The 20,657-nt window shown below is 39.4% G+C and overlaps 1 protein-coding gene and 1 long non-coding RNA gene across 3 annotated transcripts in view; one reads left to right on the forward strand and one right to left on the reverse strand.

Moving 5' to 3' along the window:
- Positions 1 to 10,091, reverse strand: part of Prkcq (protein kinase C theta) — a 74,202-nt gene extending 64,111 nt beyond the window's left edge. The window contains exons 1-3 of one of the 2 annotated variants that reach the window (XM_015495182.2): positions 9,769 to 10,091; positions 6,207 to 6,406; positions 2,682 to 2,742 (exon numbers count right to left, since the gene is read on the reverse strand). In XM_015495182.2, coding sequence (XP_015350668.1) covers positions 2,682 to 2,742; positions 6,207 to 6,406; positions 9,769 to 9,886 — 379 coding nt within the window. In that variant the 5' untranslated portion in view covers positions 9,887 to 10,091. Of the gene's footprint in view, positions 1 to 2,681; positions 2,743 to 6,118; positions 6,407 to 9,768 lie in introns of those variants that run through there. The other variant, XM_048812647.1, reaches the window with a different exon arrangement.
- Positions 10,092 to 18,093: 8,002 nt separating this feature from the next.
- Positions 18,094 to 20,657, forward strand: part of LOC125619553 — a 5,833-nt gene continuing 3,269 nt past the window's right edge. Inside the window, exon 1 of the long non-coding RNA XR_007351087.1 lies at positions 18,094 to 18,381. This is a non-coding gene — a long non-coding RNA (uncharacterized LOC125619553). The remainder of the gene's footprint in view (positions 18,382 to 20,657) is intronic.

The following is a 20,657-nucleotide window of genomic DNA, read 5'->3' on the forward strand; positions in this document are numbered from 1 at the left end:
CTTTTCCAGAGCATGAAGAAAATTTTATAGGCCCCAAATGTTTAATTCTTTAAAAAAGAGAAAGTATACTCTTCCCATTGAGCATGGCTCAATCTATGCACTACTCTCTCAAGCCCACCAACCTCAGGGTTGAGACTTCCTGCTGATTTTGAAAGGGCCAACTGGTTTACCAAGGCTGGTTTCTTCCAACCTCCCTATCCATGTCATATTTTGCTCAAATCTTCACTTTTTTTTCCCTCATAGAAGGATTTCTTCCTTCTTTGAAAAATCTCAATTCTGCTTCTTCCTAATTCTTCAGAACTTTCCGGAATGAAGGCAACCCATACTGATCTCTTGGTTAATCTGTACTTAAACAATTTGGGATATAATTATATAATGGTTTAATCTGCACCACTTTTCTAATCTGGGTTTACATTCCCTGAGTGTAAGATCTGAATTCTTTAGAAAACTCTTTCTTATACTTATTTTATCTTATTTTGGTACTGGGGATTGAACCTAGGGCTTGCTCATGCTAGGCAAGCCCACTCCACCGAGGTACATCCCAATCCAGAAAACTATTTCTTAGACATAAAAACAAGCATTCTTAAAAGAGAATGACATCGTATATGTTTTATCTTGTTATAAACAAGGGATTATCTAATTAGTAATTCTATAATATTGGTTGTTAAAAATTATACTTTTCTGGTAAACAAAAAATTTGGAGATAGTGTCTCAATTTGAGCCTAGATACAAAAAAATTTAAATATTATCAAATCTTATTCTTAAAAAATGTTTCTGGGTTTGTGTGATTATTGTTCATAAAATATTGTTGTTTTTGCCCCACCTGAATTTGCTTCTTTCATTCTAATAGAACACTGAAGTTCTGTAATAACAGGAGGAATGTTCATGCAATTGCATCTCCAAGCAGGAATCTGTAAATTATTTACCAAAATTACTTTCAGTCCAATGGAGGACTTTTTTCCACTTTACACTGGGCTCTGTTTTGAACTAAGGGGGAAGTGTAGGCTTTCTTCTATTCAAGGAATTAAATGTTATTGGTATTTATTTCTGTACTTTCACTTATTACGCAAATAGTCATTCAGGTACACCATGATCACTCTATCTCATTTAGCCAACTCAAAAACAGTGTCATTACATTCACTCTATATCTTCAGAGTCCGAGGGGCTGGGGTGGGTGGTGGGGAGAAAAGTTTTTCCTCCTCAGTAGTTTTTAAATTTCTTTTTTAAAGAAACTTTATTGTAGAGAATTTCATATTATGCACAACAACTTCTATAGGTGGTTTTCAATTCTCCAGCTTCAACAGTGATCAATTCAGGGCCACTCTCTTTCAACAGATCCCTGTCCATCTCCTACCTGTGCAATGGGTTATTTTGAAATGAATCTATAGCATTTCAGCATATAACTATAAAAAATGAAGATTAAAAAACCCATAATAACCATAATATCATATCACACCTAAAAAATAACAATCATGCCTTGATATCATCAAATACCCAGTGGGTATTCAAATTTACCCCGATTGTCTTGTAGTATTGTTCTTTCCAATGTATTCTTTTGAGTCTGGACATATAAAGAATTATATGTATTTGGAAAAGGCACTATAAATCTTTGAACTAAAACTTATTTTTTATTGGTACAGGCTGAGAATTTCTAATCCAAAAATATAAAATCCCAAATATTTCAAAACCTGAAACTTTTCGATCATTGATAAGATGGACCATGTGGAAAATTCCACTCTATGAATCTGTATCATGCACAATATTATTAAAAAGATTATATAAAATACAGGCTATGTGTGTAAATTGTATATGAGGCATAAAAGAATTTCCTGTTTAGACTTGTGTTTCCATCCTTGAGATATCTCATTCAGATATGCAAATATCTCAAAATCCATAATAATCCCAACTTGAAACACTTCTGGTCTCAATCATTTTGGATAAGGAATACTCAATCTGTAGATAAGACTAGTTAATGAAATATACAAAATCAGTTTATCATCAATAAGTTCCCAGTTCATTCCAAGGTTTGGGATTTCATGAAGAATAGCATTTGATTCATTTAAGTAGCACAGACAGGCTGTTACTGGTACCTAGCAGTCTGTGCTTGTATATTTAACCTCTGTGATCAAAGACTGTGTGTGACATGAAACCAAAACTCTTTTGCAATGCATTATTTTCCTTTTTTACCCTTCCTTGTTCCTAAAAGAATTTGAGGTGACTAACTTTAAGCATTAACATTTTACCACTAGTTTTATGGAAAATATTATTGGTTTCTTATTTTGTATTCTACTGTGATAGCTTTTTGTAGAACACTATCATATACAAACATTATATCCACCCATAGCAACACATAAAGACAGCCATTTATACTTGCATTAAATCTCTAAACTTAAATAAAGATAGATTATAAAAGCACTAGGCATATGAATTCATATAATATGAAAATGCTGTAAATGTTTTATATTCATATGATACTTATTTTTGTATTTATTCTATGTTTATCTGGTCTGGATAGTTGTTTTCAGTTCATGCCTGAGCACCACTGGAAATTTTAATAAAATTCCTTATGTTTCCTTTTCCTCTTCATTCTTTTCTATGATCATTGCAAAAGTAAAATAAGTTGTACTTGAAGAAAGCCATGCCCTCCTCACCCCCACACAGGAAGAAGAAATGTCACTTGCCACTCATTTCCAGAAAGTATCTTGCATTCATTAGCATTCGTCCTTGAGGTTTCAGCTCTAACTGGTTGAGAGAAGGAGAGAAACATCAGTCAGAAATGTGAAGCCAGCCCTGAGCTCAATGACATCATAACTGGCTACTTGGGTGATGGCAGGAGATTCCCAGTGTAGAAGCCAACATGGTTTTTCTCACATTACTCCTTCTCGTTATCATCAGAAGAGGGGACAGCTCTTGCCTTTATCCTAACACCTCCCCTTGGAGATGCATTACTTACTAGATATCATTGCTCATTAGAGATAGAAATTTACATAAAAAAGAAACAAAATTCTAAAACAAATTCTATTTGGTTTTCTTGCCTTGTGATGTTGTTCATTGAAAGAACTGCAAGAGGGCACATGTGGGTCTTAATCATGACAAAAGCGCCTCAGATACTAGTTCTAGCTCTCTTGGGGGGAAGTAGGTCTTTTGGGGGAAAGTTAAATCCTGTAGACCCTCTTCCCTTTACCTGGGATGCACATCTAGGTTAACCAGTGTATTCAGTGGCAGCAGCTTTCCTCTTTGACAGAGTAGAAACTGCTTCCTTGGATTCTGCACTAAAGGAAATTTTAATCAGATTATTATGGGAAGGGATTATAATATATTATATATATACATAGATATGTATTTCCTTTAGTACAGAATCAAGTATTGCATAGTGGATATATGCATTATACTGGATATGTACATATACGATGTATGTATATTTTAAACTGGATTATATATAGTATATGTATAATATATGTATATAATAATATAATAATCATTTCCTATACCAATCTAGTTAAAATATTTCTTATATATTACAAGTATATATAATGTATACACATAAGTACATACCAATCTAATTAATGTATGCAATATATGCAACATGTACACATATATATGTACCATTTTATAAAGGATGTTATGTAATGTAGGCACATACAGGAGGAAAAAAAGGGATTAATCTGATAATATAAGTACTATTACAAACATATTAAACCATCATACTATGCCATTAGTAAACTAAAAAGAATAAGAAAGATGATGAATCAGAGGTTGTTATTGATCATCACGTCCATGGATTAACTAGAATAAGTGAGAAATAGCAAGAAACGTCCTGTTGAACCTAGGGTCAAATCTGAATATTTGCTAAATAATTTCTGGGCCGCATGACCTTGTATAAGTCACTATGCCTTAAAGATCTCTGGAAAATGGACATAATAACAATTTCTGTATCATAGCATTACTACTATTAGAGTTTTATGATAAGACAAAGCTTGTACTATTCAGCTAACTATAAATTCTCATGCAAGCTTAAACAGATTAATAGAGAGAGAGGTATTTTGGGCATCAAGTAGAGACACCATTGCTCTATGGTTTGTGGAATAAGAAGTTAAATGGAGAAGAGCAAGGAATGAGAAGCCCACCCAAAGGAAGTGGTGAAAGTCAGAATGAGGTGACCACAGCACTATCAACATTCAGGAAGTAGTATTGATGGAGGAAATCCAGTCAGGCAGCTACTGGAAAAACAATACATATAGAAAGCCATATTTTATCACGTCTTGGGGAGGGAATGGGAAGTGACCATGCACAGGGTTGCAGCCTTGGGAAAGCAGAAGGCAACTGTCATTGTGCTTTTAGAAACACAACAGCATCTAGGGAGATGAAGGCTAAATTTGAAAAAAAATTGTTTTTCAGTAGAGAAATTTTAAGAAAGCAGCTCACAAGAGAAACAAGGGAAAATGTAAGTTCAAAACAATCTGTTGGCCCTTAAAAATAAAAGCAGACTAAGAAATAACGGCAGGGGGCGGGGAGGGGTGTGGGGGCACTGAGGGGGGCAAAGCTTAAAAAAGGAAAAGGTTTGCAAGTTGGTTAAATGAGGACCTTAATGACACCATATGCTTGTGTCCAATAGTCCTTGACTATAAGGAAAGTAAAATATCTGATAAGAAGAAAATCAGCAAAAAACAAACAAACAAACAAAAAACAAAACCCAAAACAAAAAAATATAACTTGGAGAGAAATAGAAAGGCAAACTTCATATAAGTGCAGCCTAATTAATAAAAGGGGAAAGGAAACCCCTCTTTATCCTTCCATTCATTGAGAAAGATTCTGGAATAGAATGTTACTTTAAGAATTTGAAAGGTGGCAATTCTTACCTTGAAAGATAATTAGGTAGAAAGTAGAAAATGGAAGGGGACTACGGGAGGGTTTGGTAGCTTCTCTCTTCTTTCTCCTGGTCATGTCAAAGTTCCTGTGTTTCAGATCAAACTGGAGACCCACATCTCACTTACCTGGTTTGGGTAAACTCCTTAACATTAGGACAAACATCTGAATTTAACCTTTTCTTGCTTGCCTAAGCAGGTACCCCAGGATGCTTTTTGTTCCATGATCCCTTTCTCCAAGCTGAATGCAGAAACACTCAATAGATGCTGCTGAACTACATTACCTAAATATGTCTAAGCATGGGGACCTTTAAAGAAAATCTTGGCATATACTTGATTACTTTAGTGGCAAAAGCACAGATTTATATGCTTTCCTTAAAAGTTATGTTTTTGTTTGTTTGTTCTAGACTAAAAAAAAAGAAAATACAGAACTGATACAAAAATGTAGTTTTAGGCTTGTATCATTCCCATTTGAAACCTGTGACCTGAAAACCTTTTGGGTGGGTTTCTAAAATCTTAGAAATAGCAAGAAGCAGAAAAGCAAGATTCTCTCCTTTGGCATAAATAAAAAAAATATATTTGAAAACATTTTCTGGGGTTTTGGATCACCCAAAAGCAGTTTTTAATGATATATTTTATTTCATTTTGTGCTCCAGAAATTTTCATTAGAAATGTTTATGCATTAGGTTTGTTTGTTTATTTATTTATTCATTAGTTCTAATCAGTTATACATGACAGTAGAAAGCTCTTTGATTCATTGTACACGATGGAGAATTTTTCACTTCACTGCTTGTGCATTTTTTTTTACACTTTTATATTTTACTTTTTCTTTTTAACAATTCTAAAAATTTGCTAGCCAGTTATAACCTAGGTTTTCCAAAACTTAGTGTGTTGATATGAATTGTGTATGATGCACTTCTTTGTACAAAGTAAGTTAAGTGACTTCATGATGGCTGAAAAAAATTTACAGGATCTGCAAAACATGGATAGAGGATACCAAACACTTTGTTCTGTCTACTCAAATTCAGATATCTTGACAAGCAACAGTTAAATTTCCCAACTAAGGGGACTTTGTGATATTCCCATGCTTGCCCTAACAGTTACAAATCCATAAGAGTTTTTCATAGCTTAAGAGACCATCTTCATCTTATGCAAAGATTTGAATACATCAATATGTTCTATAGTCTGTCATGAATTATCACCAATGAGTAAGTGGTAGGGAATCTGTTTACCTAAGACCAGTGTAATCCTACCTTTAGGATGACGGAGAAATTTTGAGTTAGTCATCAGCTAACATGATGGGTGTACACTTTAAATGAAGCTCATGGCTCCGACATTTACCCATATTTCCGTCTTCCCATTGTTCTTCCTGCATCTCTCGGCCAGGGAGTATAGCTCTACGGTGGTTTCAGATATAAGGTCCACATTTTTGCCTTTTACAATGATCTGCATTACTCTTCCCTTGTTGATGTGAGCATCAAAAGTGCTGTCCCACGGGGGGTACATGGTTGGCTTTTTCTGGATGTACATCTGCCCATTTTCTAGGGGAAAAAAAAAAGATATGTTCTCATTGTTCCTTTGAACAGCTTAGGAGAATAATTCAAGTCCACAGTGACATCCTTCCCTCTGCTCCCTGGGATACGTGATTCTGTTGTGAAGACAAAAACATCACATAATCAGAACAATCTAGGGCAGAATGAGACAAGTTCCATAGTCTAGATGCAAGGTTATACCAACACATTAGTCTTCAAAGTCCAATGTAGTTCATGCCTTAGACTGGAAATGTTCCTTTCAGCAGTTTGTTGCTTCACTTTGTGAGTGAAAATCTGAGAAAATAAGTATTCAAAAAGTTGTATCCCTTTTGAGACCCTCTTTGTTAACCCATGAAGACTTCATCATATGATTAATTTCTCTGACTTCTCATAAAAAATAGTCAATACAAATTTGCTATGTCCATCTGAGAGAGACAGTGCCATAATTTAAGTTTCTCATGAGCACTCCTTGGAAAGAATATTTAAAATTTTCCATTTGATATAAATGCACCAAGACAATAGCCCTGGAGACATAATGAGACATTATTTCCTTCTCTAATTCTTTTTATATGTTTTTGGTACCAGGGATTGAACCCAGGGGTATTTAACCACTGAACCACATCCCTAGTCCTTTTTATTTTTTATTTAGAGACAGGGTCTTGCTAAACTGTTTAGGGCCTTGTTAAATTGCTGAGGCCGGTTTTGAACTTGAGATCCTCCTGTCTCAGCCTCTGAAGCCACTGGGATTACAGGCATGCGCCACTGTGCCTGGTGGCCCCTTCTCTAATTCTTGAATGAAAGTGCATTTTTTCATTCACTATATACCCTAAGTAAAACCTGACAGGCACCCCAGAGAGGTGGTAGACTTGGTCCATGGAGTCTGCAAAGAAGACTGTGGATGTGTGAGTGAGGAAAGTAGATGGGAGGACGTCCTCCTCACGGTAAGGAGCAAGAGCCACAGCCCAGACGACCCCTTTCCAGGAAACTTCCCCTGAAGCCGTTTTGACATAGCTTTCATCCACAGAAGATCTTCTCTAATATTTACTCCTTAATCATTTTCAAAGCAGAAAACTGAAGCCGAATTAGAGTGTTAGTTTCTTGTGATAATAAATACATTAAGTGGCATATTTAGCAATTCAGAGATATTGATAAAGTGAAAAAAAAATTTCTACAGGGACACAAAGCAGATTTAACTCCTGATAGCCTCTTCTCTACCATGCACAAGGCTAAACAGAACAGACACTTAGCATTTGTTAAATTAGTATTTAATTTTTGAGAGTATTCTAGGAGTTGAATAAGCTGAAACTTCAAATTTCAGGTAAACTTGATTAGTAGAGATATAAACTATGACACTGCCAAAGAAGGAATAGGAAGGGAAGATATTTATGACTTAGTTAAAAAAATTAACTGTAGGTTGGGCTGTTTAGAAATGAACAGAGATATTAATGATCATAGTAGCAATTGACTTCCACAGATTTACAACCTTCCCATCAAAGAATTCTTTCAATTATAATCATTATCCATTCCAAAAGAAGGGCAAACGTCCCCCAGGCAAGCCATTTTTAAAAATGTGTTCATTTACTGGGTTTGTGATGTCCTACAAAGAGGACTAGAACCAGGATTGTGCCTATGCAAAGTGAGTGTTACCATTTTCAGAGTCTCATTGTGAGGTGGACTGTTTGTCCCTATTCCATCGACTCATCACAAAAACCCAGGCTCATGCCCTGAAGATTGGAATGTGTTTAAATTCTATGGGAGAAATACTTTTACAACATTCAGAGCAGTTTCTCTTCAAAACACAACCAAAACTCAAACCAAAAATCTCCAAAGTTCTCCAAACTCCACAGGCTAATCCTTTGGGGTTGGAGGGGAAAGACAACTGTATATTCTTTTTCTGACAAGGTCTTTTGATCCACATGGTTGATGAGACCAAGTTCAAAGGCAAAGCCAAAAGAAGGAGGGGGGGAAGAATTCAGCTCCCAGGAGGCAAATGTCAGTGAGACCTGAGGTTGTAAAGAGAACTGGATCTAGGAGACCCATTAAGTCAAAAGCGCCTTTGAAAAACTCAGACATTTTACACTTCAAAGGTGTCTGTGACATTTGAAAGGTTTTAGGTTGGGAGCAAGTGGCATTCTCGCTTTTAACTAAACAGGAGAGAACTCTGGGCAGCAGGGAAAGCGAGATGATTCAGACCATCTCTGCAGCTTTGATGTACTCGGAGTGGCTGGAGGGACCAAGTGAGCCAGATAGGGGAAAGCCTTTGGTGGGGGAGGGGAGCCAGCATGGTCAGATATGGAGCCCCAGAATTCTGAGCTGTGGCGTCCAGCTTCAGGTGCCCAAAGTCTGGGTCAGGTTGACCTTGCACCTGCAGATGCCATCCAAACAGGCCTTTTTAGGATGTTGTTACATAAAATAACACACCTCTCTCTGTCCCTTCCCTCTCTCTCCCCTTGACCCTGCTTAATTTTCTTCAGAGCACCTATCATTATTCGCCATGTTATATTTTTGTTTCTTGTCTACCTTCTATCGTTACTGCAAATCTGCGTGCTTTCTTTTCAAAGTCTAGATACAGGGAGACAGGAGAAAGTAGAGGTCCTGGAATGCTCTTGGGATATATAAACTTCCTCCCGTCTTTCCTTTGTAAAGACCATAGGAAGCCTAAAATGCAGAGGCAGGGATTGATACACAATAAATACAGTTCACAATATACAACACTGGGGTCCCTATACAACAGGATCGTTTGAGCAAAGGTCTAATCACAAAGAAGGAATCTTGGGTGGCTGACACGCTTTGCCCCCTCACCATGAACTGATTGTAAACATTCACCTTTAACAAAACATGACTATTCTTCAATTCACATAAGGAACTAATTAAGTACAAAATACCATAATGTGGATTCTAAGCACTAATGATTCTCCTAACCTTCCTCTAAGCTTAGGCAAAAAAGCAGCAAGCAGTCTTTAGAGTTGATTGCAAGATCAACTAAGATTAGGGAGTTTTAATCTATCTTAAATCATTTAAGGCATTATCATCAAAGCTTATCAATATAGGTTATACATATCTATTCCAGCTCTCACTAGATTCTCACTAGATTATTTCCCAAGAGTCTCCTCAACCCAACTTTCTCCTTAATCATATTTATGTGGAAAAAAATAGTATGGTGAAATAGAACCACCAGCGGGTCACGGGTTCTGGCTCAGAGTCCAACTCTAAGCATGTGTCCTTGTGAAAGCATTTGGCTTCTCTGGGCAATAACAGCCTGAGATGTACAATTCAGTTGACTGAAGGTGCTGGACAGCCTTGCTTCATACCCGGTTCCCCACCAGAGTCACCTCCTCGGGCACCTCCACCCCCCACCCTGTCCCTCTTACCTGATTCAACATACTCCTTGACCAGCACCGCACAGTAAGGGTTCACAGCCTCGCCCTGGCAAGATTGGCAGGACCCACAGTCGAAGTTGGACAAACCGATTCGAAGAAATGGTGACATGGTTGCTCCCTGGGAAGTGACAAAAAAACAAAAACAAAACAAAACAAAAACAAAAAACAATGCTGTTCAGGGGCTGTACAATGTATTTATTTTTGGTGTCCCCTCTCCACTTAAGCAGTTTATCACGGACAGCCAGAGCCTCAAATGGGTCCACTATCCATCTGAGCAAAGGCTTTTATTTCCCTTTCTGCAAAGTATGTTGCTGGACTCACCCCAAACCACAGCCTGCCTCGCCATAGGAAGAGGCTTTCTGGACATCTGCTTCCAACCCCTCTACTGAGAACAACCGAGAGTAAATGCCAGTCAATCTAGCGAGTCATGCTTAGTGGCTGTGGACTGAAGTCAAGGCTTTCCCACATTTTATTTCTTCCGTTATTCAAGTCAGTGCCCAAGAAACAACACACAGTAATCAGAAAATGAGTGTATAAAGAGGGAGTCTATTTTAGTCACACTAAATATGACACCGCAAAATTCTTACAGGGTCTATTTCTGTGTGTAATGGAATTGGCTCAAGGCAGTTAGCAGCTGATCTTTATTTACTCTATGTTTTCAAAAAGGTCTGCTTTCTTCACTTACACACACACACAGAGGAAATAAGCCTTTGAACATTATAAACTACTTAAACCCTGAGCCATTGACCACTGTGAAATAGTTGTCTTATTGTCTAAGGATAAACAAAGTGCTTCATAAAATAAACAAAAACAAAACAAAACCAAAAAACCCTCATAGAGATTACTGTGCTGGCTACAGATTCCAGGAATCTCATTTGCCTCTTCATCTGCTGTTCCGGCCACAGGCTTCAACTCATCACTTTTCTTTTCACCCTGCTTTTCCACAAGGTCCCATTAGCCTGAAACTGCCACCTGCTATTCAGTGAAAAAGTTGGTCCCTCGCTTCCTCTCTCTTCTTGAACCATCCCAGCCTCATGAATTTTCCCAAGTGAGTCAAAGTGAGCATGGCATGCTGGCTACCTCTTCTGCCTTTGTATGGAGGAAAAGACTATATGGAGTAATCAGAACCTAGAAGTGACTGTGGCAGAACTGGAAGCTGAGCCTCTGATAGCTCATCTAGCAAGACCACGAACCATCTCCAGCGCTCTGGAGCATTGATGTTTGGATAATTTTTGAGTTCATAGACAAATCTAGGGGCTCTAGACAGGCACTGTTAATTTCAGGGGTATTAATGCAGCCTTAATTTCCTGCAGAGTTTTCTTAGAATCCTGGAGAACTGCCAAAGGAGGTGTTTGTGCAAACATCATTGTTGGATGTTCTTAACCTCAGAAATATTTTCTGTTAGACCATGCTGTTGAATTGCAGCTAGACATCTTCTGGCCTTGTCTTTAGGGGGCCTTCTGCCCTTTGGAACTAGGCTTTCAGCTGAAAGTTCAATGAGATGACTTCTTTGAGATTCTCATTTTCCCTGGGCCACATGGGTCTTCCAGACCCTTCTCTGTTTCTTCACTAATCAGAAAAAAAAAAAAAAAACACAAAACCCTGAGAACTCTCCTCAGTTATGGGAGTACAAACCACGCACGGACTTCCAAAGATTTCTTAGTACAAGTAAAGGTTAGTAATTAATTCTGATTTGAGTCTGCAGGGACTGTTGATTCAGCCTGAGTTGCAACCAGTCTGACCTCTGGTGACCTGTTACTCATCTATTTCCAGGTTGGATTCCTAATCAGGCAATAGCAGCTCAACACTCTCTGTCTCAGGAATAGATGGAACTAAACAACTAGAAACTTGTTTCTAACCAAGAAGGGGCCAGGTCCCCAGTCCCTGTCTCAGTTCTCCAGGATTCTAAGAAAACTCTGCAGGAAATTAAGGCTGCATTAATACCCCTGAAATTAACAGTGCCTGTTTAGAGCCCCTAGATTTGTCTCTCAGGTTTCCAGGGTTTTTGTTATAGTATGGAACGGAGTTGTAGTGAGACTCTCTCCTCCCAAAGGTCTTGCTTAGATAGCAATGATTTCTTATTTAACCAGCAATGCGGAATCACTTGTGTTTCACCTAATCTACCTGAACTATTTCCTCACCATGAGCATTTTGACAATTTACCAGATGCATGCTTCTATTTGATAGCCAAGTGGAGTCTCTTTCTAAAAGTCTTTCACAGTGACAGTCTGACATGAGTTCTGACGTCTAGTAGACAGATTGACATTTGTGTAGATATATATGCCAAGAGCCAGGAAGAAGTGTCATAAACATACAAGTTTGAAATTAGCATGAAAGAATTTTATGGGTTGCTTCTCTGGACTCAGAACTGATGGTAGGGACAGGGGGGGGATTTCCCTGGGTGCTAAAATAGAAAGGAGACTTCCTCGTATACATAAATATAAGTGCTGAAATAGCCTGCTTCAGGAATTAGGCTGTGAACCTGTCCTTTAAGGACTGCAAACTTCATTAATCTCATCTTTGCCTTCTATCTGTGGTAGTCTCCTGCTTCACAAAATATGTGTGCCTAAGATGATGAATTGACCAGGCTGTTTCTATCCAAGCAGGGGCTGGGTCCCCAGTCCCTCTGTGTACCTCTCATCTGAGCAATAAAAGTACACTACACATTCAGTTCTTTCCTGGACATGGCCAATTTTCTCCTGTTGTCTCCACGTATATCTACATATGTATCTACCTGGCCCTATGTGGAACCCATTATCTTCCCTTTCAACCTCCTCCTTTTTTTACTTTGCCAGCTCAATGACTGGTGTCATGACTCAGGCCAGCCCTCTGTTTGGACTTCACCCTTTCCTTCCTGCTCCACAACCAACTACTTGATCTCCCAACTCTGCATCAACTTGTGATTGATGTATTGCAGCAGCTGACCTGCCCTCCACCCCACCCCTCTCTGTGTTCAGTTTTGGTCTTTTGTAGCTCTAGACCTTTAGTACAACTGCACCCCCCACCCCTGGAATGTCTTCCCATTTCATTCCATCCTTCATCCCCTGGCCCCACCTTCCTCTTTCTTCAAGTTCCTGCTCAGTCTCGATCTCTCTTTGAACCCCTTCTTCCCTTCTCCTCCTCCATCTCCTTCCCATTAACATATCTTGGGAGATTTACTTGGTGCTCCAGGCTCCCATGGCTAGACAACATCTACCATATTTATTGGCCTTGCCGTTGCCATTTCTAAAGTCTGAATGGGATAAATCCTGTGACTCCTACTCTGAGCCTGTGACTCCTGCTCTCAGCTGTCCCATATGGGGTCTTGGTAAAAACCTGTTCTCATCTACAATGTACATGGAAACCACCCCCCTGAGTGAGTGCCGGTGGGTGCCTTACTTCCCTCATCCATACATAAGATAAAAAAGATAGCCTCTACTATTACGTTCCTTTAGACATTTATTCTGTTGTTTGTGGGATGGGGAAAGAGAGCATGCCAATGGCTAAACTATCAAATCTCCCTAGAACGCCTTCTTAGATTTACTGGTTCCCAAGTCTGTGGATTCCAAGAACAGGGACTATGAATTAATCATCTATGTGCCCATAGAGCTGGTTCCTCTGTCTGATTACATGGTAGACATTCAATGTATTTTTGTTAAGGGAGTTAATTTTCAAAAGCAATCATCTTTTGATCTCATGCATTTGTTTTTCTTGCAAGGATATGCAATGGTCAAATTAAGCCACAGATAGTTGTAGAGAAAGTCAACAGCAAAGGAAAGATCCCAGTGCTTGTTAAAAGCTGAAGATCGATGCCCTCATGAACTCAACTGCTGGAGTTATTTAACCTCACCAAGGCTGTTTTTCTCATTTGGAAAGTGCTTCTATTACTACTACTGGCCTCAGAGGGCTCTGAGGATTAAATGGGCAAACATATATAAGATGTTTAGAATGGGGCTTCACATAGTAAACTCTCAATAAATGTTAGTTATTAGTATTATAACTCTGATCTATTTTCTAATGGGCTCTCTTTTTATTGACATGTAACAAATAGGGTAGGAGGAGAGGAGAAATAGTCTTTTAGGGGCATATCTGGGCTGAATTATGTGACTCTCCTCTGTGCTTTGCTACCAAGGTCCCATAAACCCCTGCATATATCTCCTGTGGAGTGCTCACTACCCTCGAATATAGCCATCTCAATGCGGCACTTATCATGATGGATATCAGGTCTGTCCATCCACTCATCCAAGCTTTTGCTGCAAAATAACATCATAACATGAACTTGCAATTTACAAAAGATCTTTACTCTTATGAGCTCAATGTTTTCACCTTTAAGTGTGGCCTCATTTGTCTTTGCTTTGATGCAAGCACATGATTGAGCATAACTGCCTGGCAGCACGCCTCAGGCCACACGGATTGAACTGAACTGAGGATTTGGGTCTGTGTCTCATTCTCCACTGATCTGCCTACTTACCTAGGCTGACTCACCCTACACTCGTCAAATGCCCAGATACTTTCAGAGTGACGTTATAGTTGTCCACATACCTAAACCTGATGGGGACAAATTCCATAGAACTAGAGAGAAACAGAAGTGCTACATACTCTCATCAGCTGAAACAATCTAGAATTTTCTTCATCTGCAGCAAACAAAACATGAGCTCAGAAAAAACTTGTCAAATGAAGCTACACTCATAGCCTGTGCATTTCTTGATGAGATAGAAAGGCATCTTAGGCAAAAGTGGGTGCTGTATAAAAGATCGAATGCTGTTAGAAGTGACATATACAAAAAATAACTGTCCTCACAATATGCACATAAGGAAGATGGTACATAGTGGAAAACCACATAATTGGGAAGTGTTTTATCCTGTGGCTAAGACTTTTATGAAGCAGTATAATTAAGAGTCAGGTTAAACATAAGCCTCTTATCACAAATATGGTCTCCAAGTGAATTAAAATAATGTATAGGAATTGCAGATAATATTTTTTAAAAACCCTTCTAGTCAGTCCACAATGACAAGAGAAACCCAAGCCTAACATTCCCTCATCTATTAGAATGAGTTGTGAAGGGGACTCAATGACAGAACTGGCACTGCCCTCCTGCCTGCAATCATGAACAAGAGCCCTTAAAAATAGTGTCAAAGTAAAATAAATCTCAAAATATAGAAAATATGTTTAGAATGGGGCTTCACATAGTAAACTCTCAATAAATGTTAGGCACCTTGCTGCCTGCTGTCTGGATTTAGGATTCTCAAGAATATTCTGAGTGTCTGCAATGCCCTTTTCTCACCTAGTTTTCACTTTACTTGTTTCCTTTCAAAGTTTATAATGATCATTTGGGGAAGGTACGGACAGACCTCCTGTACATGTGAAGTGTCTCCTCTTTTGGGGCAGGGTTCTCAGCAAAACCATATAGGAATAATATGTCCTTTTATCTCAGGTGTTACCTTTTGTCCCCTTCCATTGGGAATGGTACCACTACTACTGACGTGGAGAAGAAGGAAGAGGGGCAGTGGGTGAGGGGTGGGTGGAGGGTCTGAGAGTCTCACAGAGAGACCAGACCCCAAGGCCCTGCATCTCATATGCCTACCTTCCCCCTCCTCTTCCTGTGAGGGGCCTGCCAGCTACAGTGGGCAGACTCTTGAAGCATACATGATACAGCCTCATCATATATACCACACAGTTCATAAATTCAAAGAATCAGAGTTTATTTTTTTTTTCTTATTTTTTTTTTGCAATAGAGGGAGTTGAAGCCGGGGGCTTCTACCACTGAGTTATGGATCTCTAGTCCTTTTTATTTTGAGACAGAGTCTTGTGAAGTTACCTTAGGCTGGCTGTGAACTTGAGATACTTCTGCCTCAACCTCCTGAGTAACTGGGATTGCAGGCATGTGCCACTGTGCCTGGCAGAAACAGCATTTAAAACAGGGATAAGCTGTCCTTTAAGTTTTACCCCTACATTATAGCTGAACTGCCAGGTGATTGCTGCCTGCTTTGGAAGCCCATCATGTATAACAATATTTCCATACGTTCAGAGTTCCAACTATCGACTTTAAAATGATTCAAGAAACTTGAGAGCTGACTCTGTGTGTGTGTGTGTTTTCAGTAAAGAGTGGAGATTGTCCAAACATGGCAAAAGCAGTAACAATAATAATTATTATAATAAAACTCATGAAAACCTCTAACCCAATAGAGCCATTCTTCGCTCCGCGTTGATGTTGCCTTTGTGCCCTGGGTGAGTTGTAAGGTAATGGAACCTCTAATGGTCAAGGTGACTATGTCGCAACTCAGTTTCATCTTGAAATGAGTCACTCAGCAGGTTCCCTGATCATCTGAGAAGAGTCAGAAGTGAAAATGGATAATGTAGAGCTGGAGGCTCCAGATACGCTTGCTTTAACTCCATGAGCAGGAAGAAGAAAATGCTCACTGGCTTCTTTCCCCCTGGATTTGCAGGCAGAAGATCATTTCTCAGTTTGGTATCCTTGAGGCAGCCCTAATGGAGACTGTGAAGCATCATGTTGGAGAAACTCTACCCCATGGGGCAGAGGTTTGGACCTTCTGCTCCCCCAACTCTTCAACATCTAAGCTCTCCCACAGCAGCTTCCCTGGGGTGGAATCCTTGTGAAATTTTAAGTACCTACACACCTGCTTCTTAGGACCACAGGCATGTCACTCAACATCACTGATCTTAAATTTACGCATCTATAGTATAAAGACAATAATGTTTACCTACTGGTATTATATTGAGGATTTAAGGAGATAAAGTATGAGAAAACATTGTAAGCTAGAAAAATCTGTACATCACACTATAAATACTCTCAGAAGTATTATTGAACCCACCTCTGCCACTTCTTAACCAGCTCTGAACTAAGTCTCCATTAACTGCAAGACACATTGTTATTTCACAGACAAAAATGAGGTGCTGTCAATTAAACTGAAACCCAATGCATTTCTCACACTTAGAAATTTTATTTTTTGCTTATTGAAAGAGTTATTTTAGACTGACTTAGGGAAGATGATGGAGTGAGCAAATTGTTGCTATAGAAAATGACGCTATGCTGAGATTCATGTCTAGGCTGATTTGGTATTGTGGTGAGGGTGTCAGTGGGAGACGGAGAATGGATTCTGAAGGGAATAAAAACACCCTTCAAATTTCAAGTAATCTCAGAGAAGACTTGGATCTCCACAGTCTGTGGACTAGTGGTTACAAAGATGCTGCCTTGTACAAGAAGCTAGTTAAATTTGTGGCTCTCTGTGTCAAAATTTCCTTTGAAAAGACACTCTTCTCTGTATCCCACTGTCTTTCAAACCAGGAGCTCTAAATATGACATGGGTGCTTTGTTGTCTTCCCACTGCACTAGGGAAACTCTGCTTCCTGCCACGTGGGGACGGACCCATGAGGAAAAGCACTCCCCTGAACCAGGGATGTCAAATTCAGACCTGGGCTAGGGCATTCTGGTCAAAGGTCACCTTGACTGGGAGGCTGAAACCAATGTCCCTGGGCATGGGTTCCGTTGTCCTCTGACCTTTGTTTGGCAGTGTGAGAAAGGGCAAAGGAACCCAGGAATGAGTTAAGGAGACACCCAGTTTGTAAATGAGACTGCCAAGGTATAAGAGCCAACTCTATCATTTACCAACCAAAAAGTCTCAGACAAACTACTTAATCTCTTTGTGTTTATATTCCCATATCTGTAAAATGAAGAATATGATACATCCACTTCAGAGGGGACCTTGAAGAATTGGGTCTTTGTCTATGTTGTGAAGATTCAGTGAATTAATCCGTGGAAAATGCTTATAACAGTGTTTGGTGGGAAAGGTAGCCACTATGATTGCATAGGACTTTCCCAGAATATCCTTAGAAGTTTTCCCTAATAAAAATATAAGGGTACCTTTCTCCCTGGATAATCAGACATGGCTCAGAATAAACCACAACTACTGGTCAAATAGATTAAGTCACATACACATTTACTTCTTGCCATGAGTCAATAAGCACTTGCTAAACCCACCAACCACATTGGATACGTAGGTGAGACGTGGTTCCTACTCCACCCAAGCCACAGGACCTCAGGATGGAGAAACAATCTCCTGCTAGAGGGGATCAGGGAAAGAGGTTTTAAGACCCTGGGCTCCACTTTCTTGCCCTTTTATCCTATAAACAAAGTGATATGGCCAGTTAACAAAGTTAACTGTGTCAGAAACAGGACAAGAAATGACCAAGTGAGCTGTCCCTGCTGGGTACACCAGTAGCACAACACTCCCGTCCTCACTGTGCTGCCTTAATACCACACCCACTTCCTCCTGAGGGTGTGTGACTTTTCAAAGAAAATACAGTATTTAGTAGTGTCACCACAGAAAGCAGATATTACAGCCTTCAGTCCTCGGATGAAACGAAAATTTTGTACAGAGTACTAGACGTGGAATCCTCCATAATGCTAGCCAGAAAGGGCAAAGGTGGTCTGTGACATTGCCGTCACATGAAAGATGCTGCAGAGACAGGGACAGGGTGACCAAGGGAAGGGGACCTGAATGGAAAGAAAGTGGAGCTGGAGTCCATCTGTGCAGATGTGCAACCTTGAGATCTCTGTGAGTCACCCACCTCGTCTTCTTATACACAGAAATGTCCCTGTTATAAGTAAGTAGGTTGTGAAAGTTTGTTTGTAATGATTTGGAGCTTAGAATCCATGGAGACTGTAAAAATGAAGTAACGCTTAGATTCCTAGATTATTCGCTATTAATCTGCTAATTCAGAAGGAAGCCAAAATTAATTTATAAAGCCAAGCATCTGTAGTCATTGTTCTCACTCATGGAATTCTTCGCTTATTTCTCTTCCTATGACTTTTCATGTTGTCTGTAGGCTGAGTGGTACATTTAGGGCCTAATTTCTAAATCTAAAAATGATAAGTTAGTTTTACCAGATCCCCAGAGGTGGTTGAAACAGGCATCATCTCCCTGTAAGATGGAGTCATGGCTCAGTGGTTCTCAAAGTGTAGTCCTGGGGGATGACACATCAGCAAAACCCCAGAACTCAGAGGTGCAAGCAAGCCCTCCAGGGCTCCCAGACCTGCTGAATGAGAAGCTTGGAGGAGGGCTCAAGAACTGAGCCTCAGCCAGGCCTGCAGTGACTCTGTTGCAGACTCCAGTTAGAGAAGCCTCACTAAACTCCACAAGGCCAGGCCTGCATCTTTCTCCTCTTTGTTTGCTCAGCATCATGCACAGGCCTGGCTCTTTGGTGATTCTACGTGAGGGCTTCTCAACCAAAGTGAGATTGTCCCCACAGGATGTTTGGCCAAGTCTGGAAATGTTGTCGATTATCACAAGTGATTGGGAGAAGATACTGTTGGCACTTTGTTCATTATGGGCAGAGAGAGTGCTAAACAACTTACAGTGTTCCGGCCAGCTACCCACAATGAATATAACCAATACTGCTGAGGCTGAGAACCTAGTTCTAAATAAATATATTAAGTGTGGCAATGCCAGCCTGCCCAGTCCACTCCTCCATATCTTCTGTGACTTCCTCAAGTTTCCTGAATTCTAGACCCACAGTGAGAAGGGAACATGGTGAATAGAGAGAGCCTGTTTTTCTCATTTCCCTTCTTATTTAGGGACCATGAGTAGTATGAGGATCGACTTATACTTCCAAGTGTCTTTTAAATAAGTAAATGTGTCTTTTAAATAAGTAGATGAATTTTTAAATAAGTAAATAGATAAATAGTAAATAGATGAATCATACAGCACTGAATTCATCAGATAGGGAGATCCCTTCTGTCTGTCTGTATCTCTGTCTCTTTATTTTTCTATTTTGAAATCTGGAAGGGCCCTTTGTGACCAAATGGTCAGGCCTCTCCAGTAACAGATGAGAGAACGGAGGCTCAGACAAATTACTGTCACCGATCCAAGTTCCTTGTTTAATTTGCGGCAGAAGAGGTCTCAGGAACTAAGTGCCAGCCATGTTCCCACTGTGGCTGTGTGATGGTGTTCTGGAGGTCACTCAGCCAGTAGTCGGATTTGAATGGCTGATTAGATTTGCTACCCACAGAGTATTCATGCTACTTATGCTGAAAGATGGTTTAATCAGCCACGTGGCCCACTCACACTTGATACTGTGACTTGTACTAGTTAATTTTGAACAATGTATCAGCCTCATTTAGTGAGTGTGTGGGACTAGCTAACTGCTCATCATTCATATTCCACAGGGGGCTTTCTCTGTTCATTATACTCAAGAAATTTGAAAAAAAAATTTTTTTTAAATTTTCTTCTTTGAAGAAAACAGTGGTTAAAAAAAGTGTGTGGTTATGGGATATAGCTCTTATAAATGTCATGCTTCTACTCTGCATGGTGGATTTGTAGGGAGCTATTAAGATTATTTTGTGATCAGAGACATTGTTTGAAATGTGCTTCTGTCTATTCTTATAGAACAACAATCTCTTAAGAGAGTACTACAGCATTTAATAATGGCAATTGCATTATTCTCCAGAGTATAAGGTAGGTCGAATGCATAACTATCTTCATTTTAACAAGGAATCCATTACAAATCAGTGGCAAATAATGACTAACACACACACAGAATACTTTACAAATAGCTTTTCAAAGATGAGGATAATAAAGAGGTTGGGAGACCTAATAGTGGATTTTAAAAAAAAAATTGGTCCTTCAGCAGAGTTTGAGAAACACTGTTCTGATACCTTGTAATATTTATATCACAATACTTGCTAAATTGCAATCTATTCTAATTTTCTATTTGTCTTTATATTTCCCCTTGAATGAAAACTCTATGATTTCAGCAGCATTGTCTAGTTTTTCTTTTGTGTAATAGATTTTACTTTTTAGAGAAATTATAGGTTCATAGCAAAATTGAGTAGAGACACAGAGGGCTCCCATATGCCCTGCCCATCCTCCATCCCCCCCCCC

This window comes from Marmota marmota, unplaced genomic scaffold, assembly GCF_001458135.2.
Source record: "Marmota marmota marmota unplaced genomic scaffold, marMar, whole genome shotgun sequence".
Classification (NCBI taxonomy): domain Eukaryota; kingdom Metazoa; phylum Chordata; class Mammalia; order Rodentia; family Sciuridae; genus Marmota; species Marmota marmota.